The sequence below is a fragment of the Barbatula barbatula genome (assembly GCF_947034865.1).
Source record: "Barbatula barbatula genome assembly, chromosome: 21".
NCBI classification, from domain to species: domain Eukaryota; kingdom Metazoa; phylum Chordata; class Actinopteri; order Cypriniformes; family Nemacheilidae; genus Barbatula; species Barbatula barbatula.
This window is the reverse complement of record NC_136784.1, coordinates 1,249,324-1,269,241: the sequence shown is the minus strand read 5'-3', so window position 1 is coordinate 1,269,241 and position 19,918 is coordinate 1,249,324. Positions and strand designations below refer to the sequence as shown.

Below are 19,918 nucleotides of genomic sequence, written 5' to 3'. Positions count from 1 at the left end.
ACCCTTGACTCCATCACACAGTATACTTGTATACGCTGCACATTTTGACAAATGTAGTGTCTAATCTGGTCATCTGGGTATTTTTCAAAGACAGAAAAGTTATGAGCGTTAATGAACATTCATGTAAACAAGAGCAGCCTAATAAATTCAATTCTTCATATACAGCAATGTTGGATGTAAGCAGCGTTTGCCAGTTTAAGTGTAATCTAGTGTAATTGTCGCCCCCTGTAGGCTGTGCAGTGTTTTAGTACCACAATAAAAGGCGATTTAAATATGAACGTCTGACATCAATATATACAAATTAGAATTTCTTGAACAACTTCACTTTATTTGCCTTAAAAAACAATAAGATTCAATTTTAAACACATTTCAATATTTATAAATCAAATTTGGTAACATTCTTACACCACTATTTGGGGTAACAAGCACATATTCGAGGTGTATTATTCAAACAAAGAAATACTCTTGCAGACAGCCGTTTTTTTATTACATAACCAATTTAAATACAATAAAGTAAACTAACAAAAACTTAAATACAGTAATATAAAATAAGTACAGTAAACAATCACGACAGATCAAAAGTCAGAAAAACTAAAGATTTTTGGGTTATAAAGCGCATAATAAGCAATTAAATTGCAATTCATTCATGTGAAGTCGGAAACAAAGTACACAGTGACTTTCAGGCTGAAGTCAGAGCCCTTAATGCTTTTAAAAAACTAATATTTATAAGGCAATTTCAAGAGTTTATTGTCAATTTAGGCCCATTCGCTCCTCCCTACAAGAATAACTTCTATATTAGTATCTACACCAACAGACTTTCACAAGGTCACCCTGGATAAGTAAATAAGTTAATAATACGTGTATTTGGCATGCTGTCCAGAAATAAAGCTCTGTGATCACAATATTGTAATTATAGTTGTGGAGTGGACTTTGATATCTGGAATACATTTATAAGGACACTCAAAACATAGTCTTTATAGTTACTGTACCATACTTAGTGTGAATGGGCCTTATTGCTACAACAGATTCTGTTGGGAGAACAAGCTTTAGTTTGTGCGGACACATCTAGGGAAGAGCAAAGGCACAACATGATGCTTTTAAGAAATATAAAATATTATAAATTCTGTCCATTATCTTAACACACACACATCAGAACTTATCAACAGTCTTGTGACAATGAGGGGAAAATACCAAAAGCACAACTTCACAATACATACATTATGAAAAAGGCGAATGTAACAACTTGAAATTTAAAAGGTATAATTCAGCAAATACTTTAGTTTCTTTCAAGCTTATATGTAAAATCTCTCTTTGTTCTAAGTATAGCCATTGCAAAGTTTAAAGCAGTGGAAAAAGTCTATCTATTGACACAAACTAAAATACAGTACAGATAAAGTCAGTCGCCTATCAGTCTTAATTGTTGGAGATTTAAACCTTTAAGACGAAATGTCCCAGGTTCCATTCCCTGTGCTTGACTGAAGTCAAAAGGAGAGGTCACATTTAAATGATGGTTTCCATCTGTTTAACCTGGCTCAGGTGTATTAGAGTGTATTTTTCCATCATAAGAGTTTGTTTGGCATTGACCTTCTTCATCTGAGTGAATATAATGTAGATAAAGAACATAAATATTCATTTACAATTAAATGTTATCAAAAGCAACTAACATTGCATCATATTATACATTTGTTTGTAAGTATGTGCAATCGCTGGGATCGAACCCGTGACCTTGGCGTTGCTAGCGCATGCTCTAACGCAGGGATAGACAACGGAGGTCCTGGAGAGTCGCGTCCTGTAGATTTTAGCTCCAACTCTAATGAAACATGCCTCAAAAACCTAACCGAAGACTTTAGGATTACTTGAAAATGACATGCAGGTGAGTTTTTTTTGCTTTAGTTGGAACTAAATTCTGCAGGACAGCGACACTCCAGGACTGAACACTGAGCCACAGAAAAGCATTTCCGAAAGAAATGTACATGAAAAAGTTTAGGCTAATTCCTGAGTGGCTTCCTCATATATACAGCAATACCAGTATGTGGCTCCTGGAGTGTAAAATAAGGTCAATAATGGGCTGTTGGGTGCTGTGCAGTAATGCGGTGCATTTCATTCAACCTGACTGGTGTATAGTGTTCAACTGCAATGAAAATGAATTATCTGCAGTGTGTCAGTCATATGTTGTAACACTCATTTTAGGCAATAATAACGATGTAAAGTTGTCATTTTGACTCACCTCTTCCTTTCATCTTTCTGTAGATTATCTTAACTGCAATGAGAAGTGCCGCAAACACCACTGCGACTGCTACCACTGCGACTGCTCCCACTGCAGCTTCATGCTTTCTTGATTCTTCATCACAGTTCATACATGTTCCATCTGCATAAATACAACAAAATTAATTATTAAAACCCTTTTGCCATTTTACAAATCACACCAAAAATATGATTATTCAAAATTAAGCTACCTTGGGTCATGATAAACAAATGGTCGAAGGTCGATACATGATCATAGATTAAATAGATATCTTTGTAATGTTAATTTTCCCAGATTATTTTTCAAATCTTAACATTATGTAATAAAGATGCTTAGTTTTATTTCACAAGAGTGTCAGTTTCATCATATTTACCCCATATTGTTTTATTTGGTGACAGACTGCTGTGTGTGACGTGACACTCAAATCCATGTTTCTCTTCTTTGTTTATTCTCACAGTGGTTCTCAGCTGAAATGTCTTGTCATCATTTGGTCTGATTCCAGTAGTGAACATGGATTCAAGTTTAATGTCATTCACTGTGATATCCATCTGTAGGTGTTTGGGGTAAAAGCCAGTGGCCAGACAGGTCAGATCCATCTTGCTTTGATCACGAGGAGCTTTCTTCGCAAACATGTGAATATTTGGTGGACCTGCGGGGTAAATCATCCAATTTACAAATGAACCATCAAAAGGTTTCACATTTTTCTTTTATAAAAACAGCCATAAAATCTAAACACATAATGCTTGTAATTAATGACGATTCTTTTTAGGTTAGCTCCAGAAAAAAACTTAAATATATAAAGATATTTAAAATAGAAAAAAACGTAAAAGCACATACTCTTTGTTGTATTGTATGTTGTTATCCAGGTCAGGCAGTAGTACAGATACGCTCTGAAGTAATCTCTGCGATCTTTGTGACTGTTCCACTTCATTTTGATTCCCGCTGCCTTTTCATTTTTATCCGTCCACAGCATAGTTTTAAAATCCAAGGCAATAAAATCAACTCCATCAAATCTGTAGTCATCAAAGGCCATCTGACTAACTACTTGTCCGGAGGAAGATTTCTCCACCTCACAGCCAATTCTCCTCTGCAGTGTGTGAGGCTCTGAAATCACAAACAAATCATCATTTGTGAAATCTACTGTTTGATCCTTTTTAATTCAATTTATTTTATTTATATAGCGCTTTTCACAATTTGCATTGTTCCAAAGCAGCTTTACAGGGGAAAATAAGAAAAACACAAAAAAGGTAAAACACAGAACATGAATAGTTTAAATTGTTATATAAACACCTAGTAAATAATATCTAATGTCAGCAGTCTCCCGGTGGTTTATTTTACATATTTTGCATGAAGTGAATGTTTGTCTGTAAAGATGCGTCTTTAATCTAGATTTAAATTGGGCGAGTGTGTCTGATCCTGGAATAATATCAGGAAGGTTATTCCAGAGTTTAGGTGCTACGTATGAGAAAGCTCGACCCCCTTTGGTGGATTCAGTTATTCTAGGTGTTATCAAAAGAGTTTTGAGATCTTAGAGAGCGTGATGGGTTGTAGTGTGATAGAAGCTCTGTTAGGTAGGTAGGGGCTAAAGTGAAGGGTTGATAACATTGGGGTTATGTGATGGTATTTTCTGGACCTGGTTAGAACTCTGGCAGCTGCGTTCTGAACTAACTGTAGTTTGTTTATTGATGATGAAGGACAAACACTAAGTAGAGCATTACAGTAGTCAAGTCTTGAGGTCACAAATTTGCGCCAGCAACCAGCAACACATAAAAATAAAATATTTCATCATTTGGCAACATTTCTTAGGCTCTTCCCCATTCTACAGAATGGGAAGGGCATCAATAAAGGTTGACATCAATGTTAAAAATGTAAGCTCAGTGGTCATGGGAATGAATCCCAGTGGAATGTATATACTCGTATACAAATATGTAGAGTATGACGCAACGTAAGTCACTTTGGATAAAAGCGTCTGCCAAATGCATAAATGATAATGTGCATGTAATGTTTTAAAATATATAATATCGTCGCTGTCCTTGTGAAATCTTGCATTCCTTGTTTTTCAGGAAATGGAAAAACACTGTACTTTGAATGTTTCAATAATAACACGCTGGACCCGGTTGCATAAACTGCTTACAAGTTAGTCACATCCTTTTTTTCTTCAAGACTGGTCTTAACTTCTTCAAGTCAGTTACAGTTAAAGGTAAATTGGTCCAATTGAAACATGAAACAAGTAAAACGGCCTGGTCCTTGCCAATAATGGAACTGGGCCAGTGTGTTGTCCAAGTTCACGAGCACTTTTTATTGGTCAGATTTTTGCAAAACCTAGTGACAAGCAGAAAGGGTGACTAATAATTATGATTTATGGCAGAATATAAAAATCACAAAATGTGGAGAGTTCAGAAAGACAACGGCGATATAACTGTATACAGCAATTCACTAAATGCAATAGATTTTGAGACATTAGCATGGATTTCACAGACAGGGTCACAGATAATAGACGCTATTGTCATGCCTGAATCTGAATCTAATAGACTCACCAGAAGACTCAGAGTTTGTGCCGTTTGCTAGAGTATTAAACAGATTCAGAAGCCTGTCTATAGAGTCAGGTGGCACTATTGGTCCATCAGCAGTCAGATCCTCTGTGATCCACTTCTGTTGTTCAGGACTGTAGTGAGAGATCCGTCTATCATCATACACTCCCACAGCGCTGTACACTGGACCAGATGAACCGTTTAATTCTGAAGTGATGCTGTAAACATACTGGAGGAGGTGCGTTTCTGTTGGCAAAAAAAGACATATCAGTTTAAGTGATGATGAATTTCACAATGTTAACAAACAATTTATCATTTATTTGATGTTAAGTCATTAAAAACTTGTGTAGCTCTTTCTTCAGTGGAACAAAAAAGAAGATATTTCTGTAGTCGATGGGTTTCAGTGTTGTTTGGTTATCTTCATTCTTCATATCTTCTAAATATCTACATAAATGTATATTTGACAAAAGTCTAAATACAGTGTAAAATGGAATTTTATTTTAATATATCAAAAATGTAATAAAAGCAAGTACTTTTGTACATTTCTTATACGTCAATGCATTGTTTTACCTAATACGCTCATCCAAAACACTGATCCAGGGGTTTATATTCATATCATGCATATACCAACTGTGTTTATATTGACATACAGACGTGCTCAAATTTGTTGGTACCCCTCCACAAATTTTCTCTGAAATAACTTACACTAAACTGTCAAAGGTAATTGGCATCCACCATTGTTTACCAGACTTTGCTTTAGATTTTTTACTCTTTGTAAATAGTCAAGTCAAGTCAAGTCAGCTTTATTTATATAGCGCTTTTTACAATTGTCATTGTTACAAAGCAGCTGTACAAGAAAACATTGACTATAAGTAAAACATAAAAGGTTATGCAAGTCAAAACACAAGTCAAATATCAGACACACAATAAATTCCTATATGCAGTGTTAATTAAATAAGACTATCAAATTCTAGCAGCCCCCCCGGCCAGGCAAAACAGTGCAAAACAGTCTGCAGACGGTGGAGAGGAACCCAAAACTCCATTGGAGGAGAAAAAAAACCTCAGAGGGAAACCAGGCCTAACCAGGGGATTCCAGTTCGCCTCTGGCAAAAACTGCAGCCTCTGCACAAGCTCAACAGTGCTTGCACAACAAGGCAAAATAAAAAACAAATTTAGATTTAAAATTATCATTAATAATCTAATAGCGACTGAAGTTTTGTAGAGTCGCCACGTCCTTCGTCCAGCATTTGTCAGGTCTGGGAATGGATTGCGCCCTGCCCGCTCCGGTAACTTTGGACTGCGTCCTGCCTGCTCTGGTAACCTTGGAACAATGAGACAAGACTGGCTGAGAGTAGAGTACTGTTCTGCACTCTTTGATGCAACAAATGCATCAGTTGTTATTGGAAGTGTCCCTGGTTCCGGTTGATCTAACTAGTGCAGCCTAGATCTTTGAAATATATATATTATGATAGTGTAGTGTATGCAAGATTAAAAAGATGCGTCTTTAGTCTAGATTTAAACTGACAGAGTGTGTCTGCCTCCCGGACAGTGCAGGGAAGACTGTTCCAAAGTTTAGGCGCTAGATAGGAAAAGGATCTGCCGCCTGCACTTGATTTTGAAATTCTAGGTATTTCTAACGGACCAGACGCCTGAGAGCGTAGTGCACGTGATGGACTGTAAAACGTGAGAAGTTCTCTCAAGTAGTGAGGAGCTAAACCATGCAAGGCTTTATAGGTAATAAGCAAGATTTTAAAGTTTATGCGATGCTTTACAGGTAACCGGTGCAAGGTTGACAGAACCGGGCTAATATGCTCATACTTTTTTGTACGCGTAAGAACTCGAGCTGCCGCATTTTGGACCAGTTGGAGTTTTTGTAATAGGCCTGCAGGGCAACCACCTAATAGTGCATTACAGTAATCTAGTCTTGATGTCATAAAGGCATGTATAAGCTTCTCTGCATCTGATGGTGACAGCATATGACGTAGTTTAGATATATTTTTAAGATGGAAAAACGCAATCTTACAGGTGTTGGCGACCTGGTTCTCAAATGACAGAGTACTATCAAATATAAAGCCAAGATTCTTAGCTGAAGATGAGGGTTTTGTGGAACATCCATCAATAGTTAAGCAGTATTCTTGGTTGTTACGTAGGGCGGTTTTCGGTCCGATAAGTAACACTTCAGTTTTGTCCGAGTTCAGTAATAAAAAATTGCTACTCATCCACTTTTTTTATCTGAATTTACACCTGAGAATCCACAATCATGGCAGGCAAGTAAAGTACATTTACATTTACATATTTTTTCTCCTGACTGCAAGGAGTGTTTTTTTGTTGCCCTATGAGCTCTGCGGTCAAAAGGGTGTCGGGTTAGGTGCTTTAAAACATCTGTACAATGTAATTGTAACATATTAACATTAAGACAACATAACATTAATGTAACTACAATGATGGTAGCAGTTCAAATTGATTATTTTTTGTGACCTTAACACTCTCAAACCAAATGTTTCTCAATTAAAGCAAACACTGATCTAAAATAAAAGGTAAACATATTAGGTAAAGGGTGCATTCGGGGTCAGTCACACAGATGCATCGCAACATTCTCATAAAGAAATTAACTTTGCATGACACCCCTGGACATTATGTTTAAAAAAATATGTTCTGTACTGTAATACAAACTTTATTTACACTTTAAATTGATCAAATACATTTTTTTATATCATGTAGCTGTACACAAATTGTAAAGCTGTTTCAAATCTGTCTTTCTTTTTCAGAGAGGCAGTTTGTGTTTGCCTCAGAAGATGAACTATATAGTCTCAGTGAAAACATTAACTGCCCTTACTGCAGGACTGCAGTCACACTGATAGAGACACATCTGTCACAGCAGCATTTTAGATATGCAATTTTTTACAAAGAAGCAAAAACTGGTAATTTACTCTAATAATTTATCAGTGGATCTTCCTATTAGACGTTTCTCACTGTGTGTTTTTATGTACTTTATTATAGTGAAGTTTTCTATACCCTGCTATTGCATTGATGGAGTGCAAGGCCAGAGTCACTGGCATTGCCAAAAGTGCAGAAAAACTGTAGCGAGACCAGGGGATTCAAATCTCATCTGAAAAACCATGGTTTGTGTTATTTTTAACTTTGACCTAGCACATTTTACTGTATAATTTTAAATGTGCATTATACATAAATATAAATCAATGATAATTGCATAGAACTGGCACTAATAAAAAAAATTCCCCTGAATTCAGGTTATGAAGTGACAGAAAAATCTTCAGGTTTGACAATTTCTCTGTAACATCAGTTCATTTGCTTGTTTTAGCAATGCTACATCTTTTTTGTTCTTTATTTCTTAGTGGCCCAACAACCTACCCATGAGCAAAAAGATAATTTTTCCGATGACCGACTTTCAGAGGAGCAAGCTAATATACAAATGCAACAAGAAACCCATGTAGTTTTGGAGACAGAAACACAAAAAAGTCGTTTCAAATGTCATAAATGCGGAGCTGACTTTTCCAACACATCCAATCTGAGGAGGCATGAGAAAATGCAACATGGCTTGGAGCAACCTATGCTTTGCATAGATAAAAAAAATGCACTGTACGTCACACCAAAGGAACTACATGGGCCAAGAGTGCCAGTTCATGTCAAGAAATCGCTTCTCCTAGGACAAATATATTGCAAGTCAGATATTTGCAGAGACATGGCAAAGATAGCAGCCCAGAGTGGACATCCTGGAACTGAATGCCACCATCTTCGAAGAACTATCACTGCACAACGCTACATTCCTCCAAAAACACTAAACTATGCATCTTTGGAGAAAATGTTAGACAAAGGACTAATCTCAAAGTCAAGAGCCCAGGAATGTAAGGACTTACATTTGAAGGCCAGTGAAGAGGAGGTTGATTGTGTCTTCCCTATTTTTGGGGGGGGATATGGCCTGTCACAGACTTACAAATACTTTTCAGTATTTACTGACCTCAAAGACAACTGGTGTCAGCTTGGGTGAACCATTGTGACATTTGACACACTATCTGGAAGATGGCACTGTCAATGTGGGGGCAGTAAACAAAGACTGAGTTGTGTCCACAGACACGTATGCATGTGGTGGGTATTCCAGGAGCTTCCATCATTACTGAGAGAACATTCAAATGCAAGTCCTGAAACAATAGAGGACCTTGAGGAGAAAGAACAAAAGAGGGATGATGAATCGCAACCATCAAACGAGACAGCATCAGCAGTGACTAAAATGACAGACTACTTTTTTAGGTGCAAGAGAATTCCGGAACATCTTCCACAAGAATTAATTTCAACGGAAATGACGATACCTGAAAGCTTTGGGCCTAAAGAAACACAATGCCCTTACTGCCCCGGACCCTGCTACCCTAACCTGAGTGAAGCAATCCTAAAGACAAAGCATGCTACCATTTATGCTTTGTTTTCTGTGCACAGAGGTATTTGTAACACTTTGTGAGTTGTAGTGGAAACATGTTGTATATAATTATACATATTTGATTTATTAATGTATTTTTTGTTCAGATGTTGCAGTGTACATTAAGGAATGCCCTGTTTGTGGAACCCCAGTCAGATTCCAAGAATACAATTCTGGATTTCACAATTTCAATAACAAAGTGTTCCTCACAATCCCTTTGTGTTCACTTTTGACAACAGGTCTTTCTGTAAGTATAAAAAAATCAGTGAATTTTAGGCAACAGGATTTAATATTTACCTGAACATTATCTTACATATTGGCCTAACTAAAATATAAATTTGTCTTTACCTGCAACAGAACCACATTGCTGTCGGACGTTTTTTGCGTACATTGGGGGAACACAGTAAAGTGTACATTCCACACAACACAATAAGGAAAGCTTTTTACCACTTCTCTGCTTTAAGGAGCTACACGTACAATTACTTCTGTTACCGTTGTGGCCATCATCCTCCTATTTTGGTTGCTGACAGCAACTGGAAAGTGGCCTTTGACTTACCAGGTAGGAAGTGTACCCATTAATGAAAAAGCTGCTTTAGACTCAAATGTTGGCAACAACAGTTTCCACAGTCTGCTCTTAAAACACTTACTGTACTCTTTCTGTGTAGTGCATCTCATGAGACGACCAGACCTGACAAACACCACTTCACAGGACACACAGGTGAACGTTTCTTACAATGCGATCTTACAATGGCATGCAATGCTCTAGGCATTTCATCAAGTGGATCACAGTCTGACCTCATCAATAGGCTTGAGGAAATTATATTGTATAAGGACATATATCCAAAAATGTTTGTGAAGCTTCACAAAGCAGGAGGTAAGATAAAAAACTACAAGCATGGTACAGATTGGACAATAAATTATTTTCAATACATCTGGACATTAAGAACACGGACATTAAGGGAAGCAGGAAGAAAAAAAGTATAAAAATGCAGCAGTTTAATAAAAGAAAAAACCTATCATACTAGCATACTGTCATGATCACGATGGGTGTGACAAGGACAGAGGACCCAGGTGCAGACAGCGGGTAAGGGGTTAACAGAAGACTTTAATATAAATGAAAAAACAAAGACCCACGGGGGGGGTAGCATAACAAAACATGGATACAATAACATGACTAATACTAACTACACTTAAACAAGACTAAAATTAACTATTAACATGAACTAGACTAGACTAGACACAGGAGCTCACCCAACAACCACAATGAACCAGCACAAAACAGAAGACACAAGGGCATTAAATAAGGGACCAAATCAAGAGGGGAACACGTGTAGGGCAATTATTTTGAGCAATTATTCTGCATTTTCCCAAATTTTTCCCCACAGGAGGGGTACTACACCTTGGGAGCACCCATGGTGTGCTGTACTATCATTCACCCCTGTGGTGGCAGGAATCAGCTCGAGACCATGGTGATGGCCTCCTGAGTTTCAAATGTCCACCCACGGTCTTCATTTCGGATATAGCTGGACGTGTTGCCAGACATGTCAATTATGGAAAGCCAAAAGGGTCAGAAAACGCGTGCTTTTAATCGCCGTATAAATATTGAAACGCCGATTTCTTAACGCCGCCAGGCGTTAAATAAACGCCGCTTGACGCTAAACTAACGTCACACGCCGCCACGCGTTTAAAAAACGCCGCACGCCGATTGGCGTTAAGTTAACGTCACACGTCACTCAAAATGCAAACGTAATAGCTCATTTGCATAGCCCGTCCTTTTCTAGGTTGCGGGCTCTACGGCAAGTCGGAGCATCCAGTTTGCAGGATCCCAGAAGATGGCACGAAGAGAGTTTATACAGTGCAAATATACCGTAAATGACTGCGGCGATTAAAAGCACGCGTTTTCTGACCCTTTTGGCTTTCCATAGTTTAGCGTCAAGCGGCGTTTATTTAACGCCTGGCGGCGTTAAGAAATCGGCGTTTCAATATTAATACGGCGATTAAAAGCACGCGTTTTCTGACCCTTTTGGCTTTCCATAGTCAATAATAGGACTCAGCAAAAGTTTTTTCAGCCACATGATGGCAGGCTATGTGCTCCAACAGCGGAAAACATTTCAGCTGCATTGGAAAAAAAAATTACCATGCAGAAGGAATGGGTGAATACCCTTCAAAGCTCTATGGGGCCAAACATACACGAAGACAAAACAACTGACAGATTCACCTGCCCTCACCCGCTGACTGGAACTAGTGAACGGCTGCAACAACGAATCGATAAAATCGATTATTAAAAATGTTGGCAACGAATTTCATTATCGATTCGTTGTATCGCGCGACTATAACGCGCGCCACATGTTTGAGTGGCGTGAGCGTGGCGTTTCTGTTGCGTGTCAGCTCTGTGGCGGCTGCGTCGTGTTTTCTGTATCTTTGCACACCAGCACCGTGCCTGACGCGGCGCTGGCGCGCTGCTGCTGCTATAGGTGACATAGAGGGAGGCCGCCGACAGACAAGGGTCTTGTATTCACGACAAGTTTAAACTTTTTTCACATAACCTACACCTTCCAAAATCCGAAAAATGAGTAAGTAGGCTGTCTGTTTATTTAAATAACATTTCCAAATGCTTTTTAGCTTTATTACCTGATGTTGGACCGTCACTCAGATGACACACTAGACTACGTTGTTATTGTAGTGTGTCATATTTTTTTCCATTTTTAATCACATTGTTAAGAGCATAAAAAACTAAAATAAATTCAGTCACCAATACATTTTGGGGTTTAATACGAACCACAATTCGTATTAAGATGATTCTCAGATATGTTATTAAAGATGTAACGTAATCAATTGATGCACGTGTTTACTTTATGCAATATGTGTTTAAGATGGACATAAATTAATATTCCCATTCAATGCAATGTATCTTTTCATTGGATATAAGCATTTTCTTGGAGGAAGATTTTATGGAAAAAAGTAGTTAATTGGAGTATTCATTTGCAACATTTTAGTAATAATATCTCATACTTAATAGGAATATTAATGTATAATTTATTTCAATATTCACTTGTTGTTTCTCCAAAAATGCATTATAAACATGATTTAAGTCCTGATGTTTTCTACAGTGGACATGTAAACCCCGTAACGTGTAGATGTTGGTTTAATGAAATTCAATTTGAAAATACGTTCAAATAAATGATGATTAGCTTTCAAACATCAAAATGGCATTCATTAATATGTATTCGTGTACAAAATTACATATAAACATCTTTTCCTATTCTATTTTGCCTGGAAACGCTTCCAACACGCTTGCGTGTCTCGTGAAAAATAGGCGTCGATTCAATTCCTAGCATGCGCGCGTTTTCCGTGCGGCTCGTCTCACGCAGGCAGTGTGCAAGCTCTAACCTGTTAACATGGGAGCCGATTTAAAAACGGTCACGCCAGGCTTCTGAGACGCTCACGCCACGCATCTAGTGTGTTACAGGACTAAAAAAAGTTGATCGCGCCGCGCAGCATAGCGGAGAAAAAATAAATTAAAAAAGCAGAGCGGAGGTAGAGGAAAGACCATCAGAGAGACCCGAAAAAAACAGCAAACCATGAGAGGCTTCTTGATGGGAAATGCATCATGTAAACCACAGCAAGCTGTAATAATAATATAATAAGTAATAATAAAGCTATTGAAATATGTTTTGCAATGTCAGTTCTATTTTTCAATAAAGGGTTGAAAATGAATGCTTTTAAAAATTTGTATCCGATTCATCGATTAATCGAACAAATAATCGACAGATTTATCGATTATTAAAATAATCGTTAGTTGCAGCTCTTCCTATGACCGTTTTCATGAGAAAAAACAAAAAAGGCCTGAAGAGAGACTGAGGAGCATAAAACTGTTGCCAGATCTTGCCTGTATTGTTAATTCATCTTCAGCAGAGCAAGTTAACAAAGAGCTGTCTACCAGCAAGTATTTCCTCTGCCAACTGAAGGACATTCATTACATGTTTGCCTTGCGGCTGTGTTTCCATCTCCACAACCAGAAAATCAACAATAACTTCTTGCAAGACATTAAAAAATTGTCCCAAAAAGATGTGCACCTAGGGCGACATGGACACCTATTAATAGGTGTGGATGAGGAAACAGACAAAGGTAATATAGTTAATGAAATTTAAGTTTATGTAGTACTACAAATGTTATTAACATACACTTTTCATTTTATCTCAATACTATGTCATATCATTGCAGAGATGTACCAAAGCACATCTGCAGAAAAGTCATTAACTGACCCGCAAGCTGAACCAGACAAAGTTGAGGAATATATGGGGAGTTTCACTGTGTCATTGTTTCCTATAAGTGAACAAAATAAGGTACAGACTGGCTTTTTGTATGTTAAAATTCCAAGGAATAGTTTACAGTAACAAAAACTATCGCCTGTAGTATTTTCTGCTTCATTTACATCCAATAATGGGTTCTGTTTTTGAAGTACAGGACAAGCTGAAAGAACTTTACTTCACCTGGAGGAGAGAGAGACAAATAATTCACAGATTTTCAGCATATGCAACACTAGGGATGCACCGATACCAGTTTTTCTCTGCCGATCCGATTCCGATACTGAACTTTCAAAAATACCGATCCAAATCCGATATCAGTTATTGTTGACCTTTTAAGGTTTAGAAATGTCTGTAACTCACACAGTCATTAAATTTATCTGCTTAAAGTCAAGCTTTGCATATTCATGAAATACATCAAAACTTAGATAATTAATATACACAGTATGACGGACATCTTTATTAAGAACACTGTGCTAAACTTATAATTGAAATAAATTACATTTAATCAAGCTATGGAGTCATCCAAATGACAATCTGTATTTTCCAACCATCCAGCATTTCTTTGATTGAAGCTGAAATCACGCTGCTTCTGTGTGATCCTCGCAACTCTTTAGCATGTAGCACAGCACTCTGCAATGCGTAACCAGAATCCATCCCATGCGCGGTTAAACTCAAAAGGGAATGGGACACACGTCGGAGCTCCAAATATTAGCAGTGAAGCTCAAAGATTTTACATCTTTTAACTGATCCGCAACATGCGACGACACTATAAAATAACTCGGGCAAAGCTGTTTCAGAAATGTATTTACGCGATGGTAAAGTAACGCGGTTCAGGCGACGGAAGCCTACATTTTCCACAACAGAGAGAGGCTGATTATCTAGTACAATAAATTCCACAACTTTTTTGTCGTCTTTGTGAAATTTTTCTTGCCTTTGAAATAATTCCTGCAAGGTTTGGTGCTTTAATTCGTCCTTTTTGCGTTTCGCTTGTACAAACTCTTCGTGATCTTTTCCGTGATGCTTCTGAAGATGTTTGATTAAATGTGTCGTGTTGTAACGCGCAACAGTACTTACACACTGGCAGCTGTGCTGCTTTCTGTTGTTTCAAGCGTGAAATATTTCCACATCTGCGACATCTTCAACGCGCTGAAATTTCCATATAGGCATAAAGTTGGGTCCTGAAAGGTCTCCCCACTAAACTCGCCTGTCGGGCCATTACGCAAAATAAATTTCAAAGTATTTAATTATAGTTTTAAGTAAATGCATTTTTCTCAAAATAAACGAACGTTTTCTATTTACTTAAATACAGCTCCCCGTTCAACAATTGCTGGTAATTTGGTATCGGATTTGGATCGGTTGTGCTGACTCGCGCATGATCGATACCCGATCCATTCAAAAAGGTATGGATCGGAGCCAAATCCGATCCAGAGTATCATAACGGGACATCCCTATGCAACACTGTATATTGCGGACTTGAGAAGTGTTTGCCCCTCTTCTCTTTTAGAGGAATACCCAAACAAGAACATGCCTTGGTTAAATGATAATGTAAGTGTGCTTAAAATATTCTTATGTTTGCCTTACAATTCTTTATTAGGAACTCAGTACATGACAATGCACACAGTTCATATAATATAACTACACTCACATTCACAATGTACTCATCTAATTCTTTTGTATATTAAAGTCTTTGTCATTTATTTGTGTGTGTGTGTGTGTGTGTGTGTGTTCCAATGTAGAATGCTCAAAAGATCCTGCTCCCAAGAATCGTTGGTGGTAACACACCAGAACAAGGAAACCACTTTATACTCTGGGTAAGGTTTGCAAGAAACTGAGTTGTGCTGTAAAATTGAATTGATATGCTGACTGTAACTTTTCATATGATTTTTTCACAGGTTTTCGATGTCTCTGGAAAACAAGTGCGTATATATGATTCAATGATGATCTATAATTCTATTGAAAAAAATGACATGGAGATTCTGAGGTAATTAATTTCTCATCTTTAACCAGTGTAGTATAAAAACATTAATTACATTAAAAACATTATATTAATAATATATAGAAGATGTGAAAGATGCATGACGAGAACTCTGTTTTAATCTAAAATCTGTAAAGAGAGGCCTTCCAAATACATGGGTCACTGGATGGCTGGACTGTTTGCAATCCAGAACAGTGGATGCAGCGAGATGGTGTGAACTGTTTTTTTTTGTTTCAAAGGCAGCTGAAATGGAAGCCAAAAACCTGAAAATGTCTTCTGAAGTGCTTCAAACTTGTCAGCTAGTACACCTGCGTGTTTACCATGCCACAAGCATGTTGAAAGATGTGACAACTGAAGTAGGACAAACAAGAATTAAGAGTTTCAATAGAATTGGACCAAAAATACAATATTAAAACTCATATGTACTACTGGACAGGACTTTCCGACTGCAATTGGTGAAAGAGAGGAAGGAGAAATACAGACCAACACCTGCATGGCCCAGGACTTAAAAGCATGTGTTTATCAAAACACAGGAAATAAGTAAGTAGTATAGGATATAAATTGCAAGTTTTAGTGTGTATGAATATTGCTGCTTTGAGTTTACAATAATGTATATGTTTCAAACGGATGAAGTGGGTTCAGTGTGATCTGTGCAACAAATGGCACAGATTGTTCTGGCATAGACCCTACAACAATTCGCAAAGACACGCCCTTCAGCTGTGGATGTGATCAACAACCATATTCTTTTCAAAGGTAAGCAACAGAACCATAATACAAACTAAAGCTCACTATACTGCTTTTAATGCATATGTCTATTTTACAGCACCCTCACAGCTTTGACAGAGGGACTTTTGGTAGACACAGTTGTGGAGGATGAAGAAATTGTGGTAATTGTTATGGAAACCTTTAAATAACATGTTTCAAACAAACATATTTATGTGCCATGTAATAATTTTATATCAGGATTATCATATTGATAAGAAGTAATATTGTTTTTTGTAGAAACTGCATTATGACCTCACATCTGGTGCTGTTAGATCACACAGAATGTTTTTACATAAACATCCCAGTTATGCACCCAAACTGAAAAACCAATGTAACCTCCATTTTTGATCAAGAACAGGTACAATAATATTTCTTTGGAATAAAAAGATGTTTTACATTAACTTGGTACTTGCAACATACTTGAGGTGACATCTTAACATACCACAAATACTTATTTGTTATTCGTATAACATTGTACTGTTACAGATTTCCAATATCTTGACAATTATTATAATCTGAAACTACTGGTATGTAAATTAAATTATTCTTAGATGCTGATTTTTCCCCGATACAAATAAGTGAAATATCAGTATGTTGTTTGTCATAGACTGAGGGAATCATTGACAAGGTGTACAGTGTTTTGGCGTTGAAAAAAACGGATTTATCTAGCCCTTCGTTTGCTATGGAAGTCATGACACCTGAGGTATGTCATGTTTTGTTTAGAACACAATAATAATTCAAGTGCTAGTTATATATTTGAAATATAGTGTGTGAATTATGTGGTTACCAATTATACATTTAATGCACAAATTATAATGTGTGATAAGATTTTAATGATTGTGTTTTTTCCTTGATTATAGATAACCATTCTGATTCTCAGAAAGACAGAGGGGTTTCACAGATTCCAAGCAGAAACAGCCTTTGCAACTGCACAAGTGTTTATGTGTGTGGAATAATAGTTTACAAGCAATGGCCTATATAGTTCCTTGTTTTTTTATTTGTAAATAGATTTTGTTTCATCGTTTTATTTGTAAATAGTTTTTGTTTCTTTGTTTTTAGTTGTAAATAGTTTTTGTTTCTTGGGTTTTACTTGTAAATAGTCTTTGTAAATTAAAAAATACTCATACAGTCTGTGCTCCGTGATTTTACAGTTTAAGTTGGCTTTCTTTTAATGAATAATTAAAAAAACTCTCTTTAATTGAATTATTAAAATGCATTGCTGTATTGTGTCCTGTTGTCACAGAAAATGCTCAAAGGCAAAGACAAAGAGTCATGTTATTGGAATTAAATCATGTTTTAATAGGCTACTCTGCATCTACATTACACAACGCTTAAAATCGTCACAACAAGCGGCAGTAGGCCTATCCATACAAATTAGATTAATTTCCCTAGAATGAGAGGCAGGCAACAGTAACGAGCTGATCACAGTCTGATCACGGCTATTTGACTGGTTTAATTGGAATAATCGTCCCCAAAACACCAATCCTAGTAAAGAATAGATGCATGAGATTACATTCATAAAAAGAATACAGTGTATTTCCTTGCAGCGAGAGATTCAGACAACGCGTTATACTCGCAGTTCAGCCGCGGCTGATTGGATAGAGCGTCGAGCAAAGCGTCAGTAAGCTGTCAGTCTGATCACGGCTATTTGACTGCTTTAATTCGGATAAATTCTCTAAAACGCCAATCATGCAAAAGAACAAAAGCATATCAACAGATGCATAATAAATGAGCTAAAGAGGGAGGAAAACAAAACACAAAATCAGCCAAAAATCAAAGACTGGCAGGTGCCAGCCAGCCACTGACAGGTCACGTGACATGCCAGTGGCGGCTCCTGCCAGCCAGCTGAAGATCGAACCCCTACTCAACATTTGACGGCCATCGGCACAACTGGTGGCATATTTTTTGTCAGACGGCGAGTCTATACGCAATAAAATGTTTACCCTTTCATACAGGGTAACAAGTGCATTTCGTTACACTGTAGGCCTACTTGTATATGTGTAATGACAATAAAGTTGAATCTAATCTAATCTAAGTATATATAACATATTAATATGGTCTTGACATGCACAATTTGTCTTTTGGTTCAAATGAATTCAGAGTACAAATTTGGTCTGGTGTTCTCAGAGTTTAAACAGTCGTTTTAGCATCAACCAATAAAAAAGCTTCTCTGTCTCTTCTCTAAAAAGCAGAACCAACTCTCCATTCAAGTCACGCAGTCAAACCCTTTCATCAGGGAACGCGCATTGGTTAGAGCGTTGGGTTTGTGATCAGAAGGTTCAAATCTCAGTACCAGAAGGTCATGACTGAAGTGCCCTTGAGCAAGACACCTTACCCCTGATTGCTCTGCAGTAATGTGCCACTGTATGAAAACTACTTGTAAGTCACTTTGGATGAAAGCGTCTGCTAAATGAATAAATGTAAATGTGAATGTAAATACATGTTCGGAAGTAAGTTATATAGTGCGGGACAAATGATCCCCTCAATGCAACGTGTGAACTGAGGCTGTGATAATAAACCGCTGTCCCTCAATAACATGAATAACCACCCAAACTAACACCGCATGGTAACGTCACGTCGGTCCTGCCTTAAATAACTCATATAACTCATCGAGCATAGAGAACATTATCTTTAAAGGACATGAAACAGAAAAGTCAGGCTAACAATGTACCTGCACGCTTTCCCCCGCGATTTAAAGAGTCTCAGGGGTCATAATGAAACATGTTTTCTTCTCCAGAACAAGAAGCGTAGAGTCTTGACAGCATCAATTTAGTTAAACGTTTGTAAAGTGTCTTACCGCAATAAACACGAAGAACCAGCAGAAATAATCCAACGATCAACACATTTAACTTCCACCTCACACGCGCTGAGAAAATCATCATGTCAGAGGAAGAGAGAAAACAGACTCAACATGTCTTCAAGAAGTCCGCGTCGGCTAAAGTGTTGTGAGGAAACAGAGAGGATTCACGTGCGCGTGCAGTTTCGTCTGTTTCCTGTCGGCGCATTAAACGAACCCCATTGGCCAAGTGGTGCACGCTGCAGAGCATATGGGCGGACGTTAGACGTCCGGCGAGGATGAGCTACAAGAAAGCTTCACATCTGTGGTTATCGAGTGGTGATTGGTGTCAGTAATATTTGCGGTGTCCAACCCAACCCTTTTGTGTTCATAGTTTATGACTTTTTTTAACGGAGATACATTCACTTTTTTGATATGTATATTTATTGTAAACTATTGTAAACTGGGGAATTGGCAAATTGGCGCCCCTGCATGCTGAAAAGATAAAGGTATGCAACTATAATGTTCTCTCTGTGTTATGATCCCATCGCTCACCCCCTACCAACCACGACAAACAATATAACACACCGGATATAAAGGAAATGGAAGTGAACACAACAAAACACGTGATTACAAATAACCATTAAGAAGATAAATGAATTAAGGACACTACAGCTGGGTTAACCGTCAGATTGGTTTTGACATTGGCTGTCATGAGGCCATTGTAACTGTCATGAATCTTTTTCTGACCACTTTTTTTCCAGTGGTACAAATTGAATGTCAGTAAAATATCAATAAGTGTTAATACTCTGTCAAATTGTTTTCTAACAATGTCATGTATACTTTTCTTGACCTCAACTACAGTGGTACAATTACATTTTAAT

At 37.5% G+C, this 19,918-nt stretch overlaps 1 protein-coding gene across 1 annotated transcript; it reads right to left on the bottom strand.

Annotated features, from left to right (window-relative positions):
- Positions 1-313: 313 nt before the first annotated feature.
- On the bottom strand, positions 314-19,364 carry LOC306910273 (class I histocompatibility antigen, Non-RT1.A alpha-1 chain-like). The gene is made up of 6 exons (XM_079484707.1): positions 19,056-19,364; positions 4,783-5,022; positions 3,083-3,349; positions 2,619-2,894; positions 2,228-2,368; positions 314-1,593 (listed from the first exon to the last, which is right to left on the bottom strand). Exons 1-6 carry the CDS (start codon positions 19,138-19,140, stop codon positions 1,523-1,525), a joined length of 1,080 nt encoding a protein of 359 aa, XP_079340833.1. The 5' UTR covers positions 19,141-19,364; the 3' UTR covers positions 314-1,522.
- Positions 19,365-19,918: the final 554 nt, after the last annotated feature.

Bases quoted from the DNA above. Each gene is read 5' to 3' on its own strand.
- LOC306910273 (XM_079484707.1), bottom strand. From the start codon at position 19,140: ATGATGATTTTCTCAGCGCGTGTGAGGTGGAAGTTAAATGTGTTGATC. The intron at 5,023-19,055 runs GTAAGACACTTT...TTTTGCCAACAG, and splicing joins GGTTCTTCGTGTTTATTGCG to AAACGCACCTCCTCCAGTAT. The intron at 2,895-3,082 runs GTATGTGCTTTT...TTTACCCCGCAG, and splicing joins AACATACAATACAACAAAGA to GTCCACCAAATATTCACATG.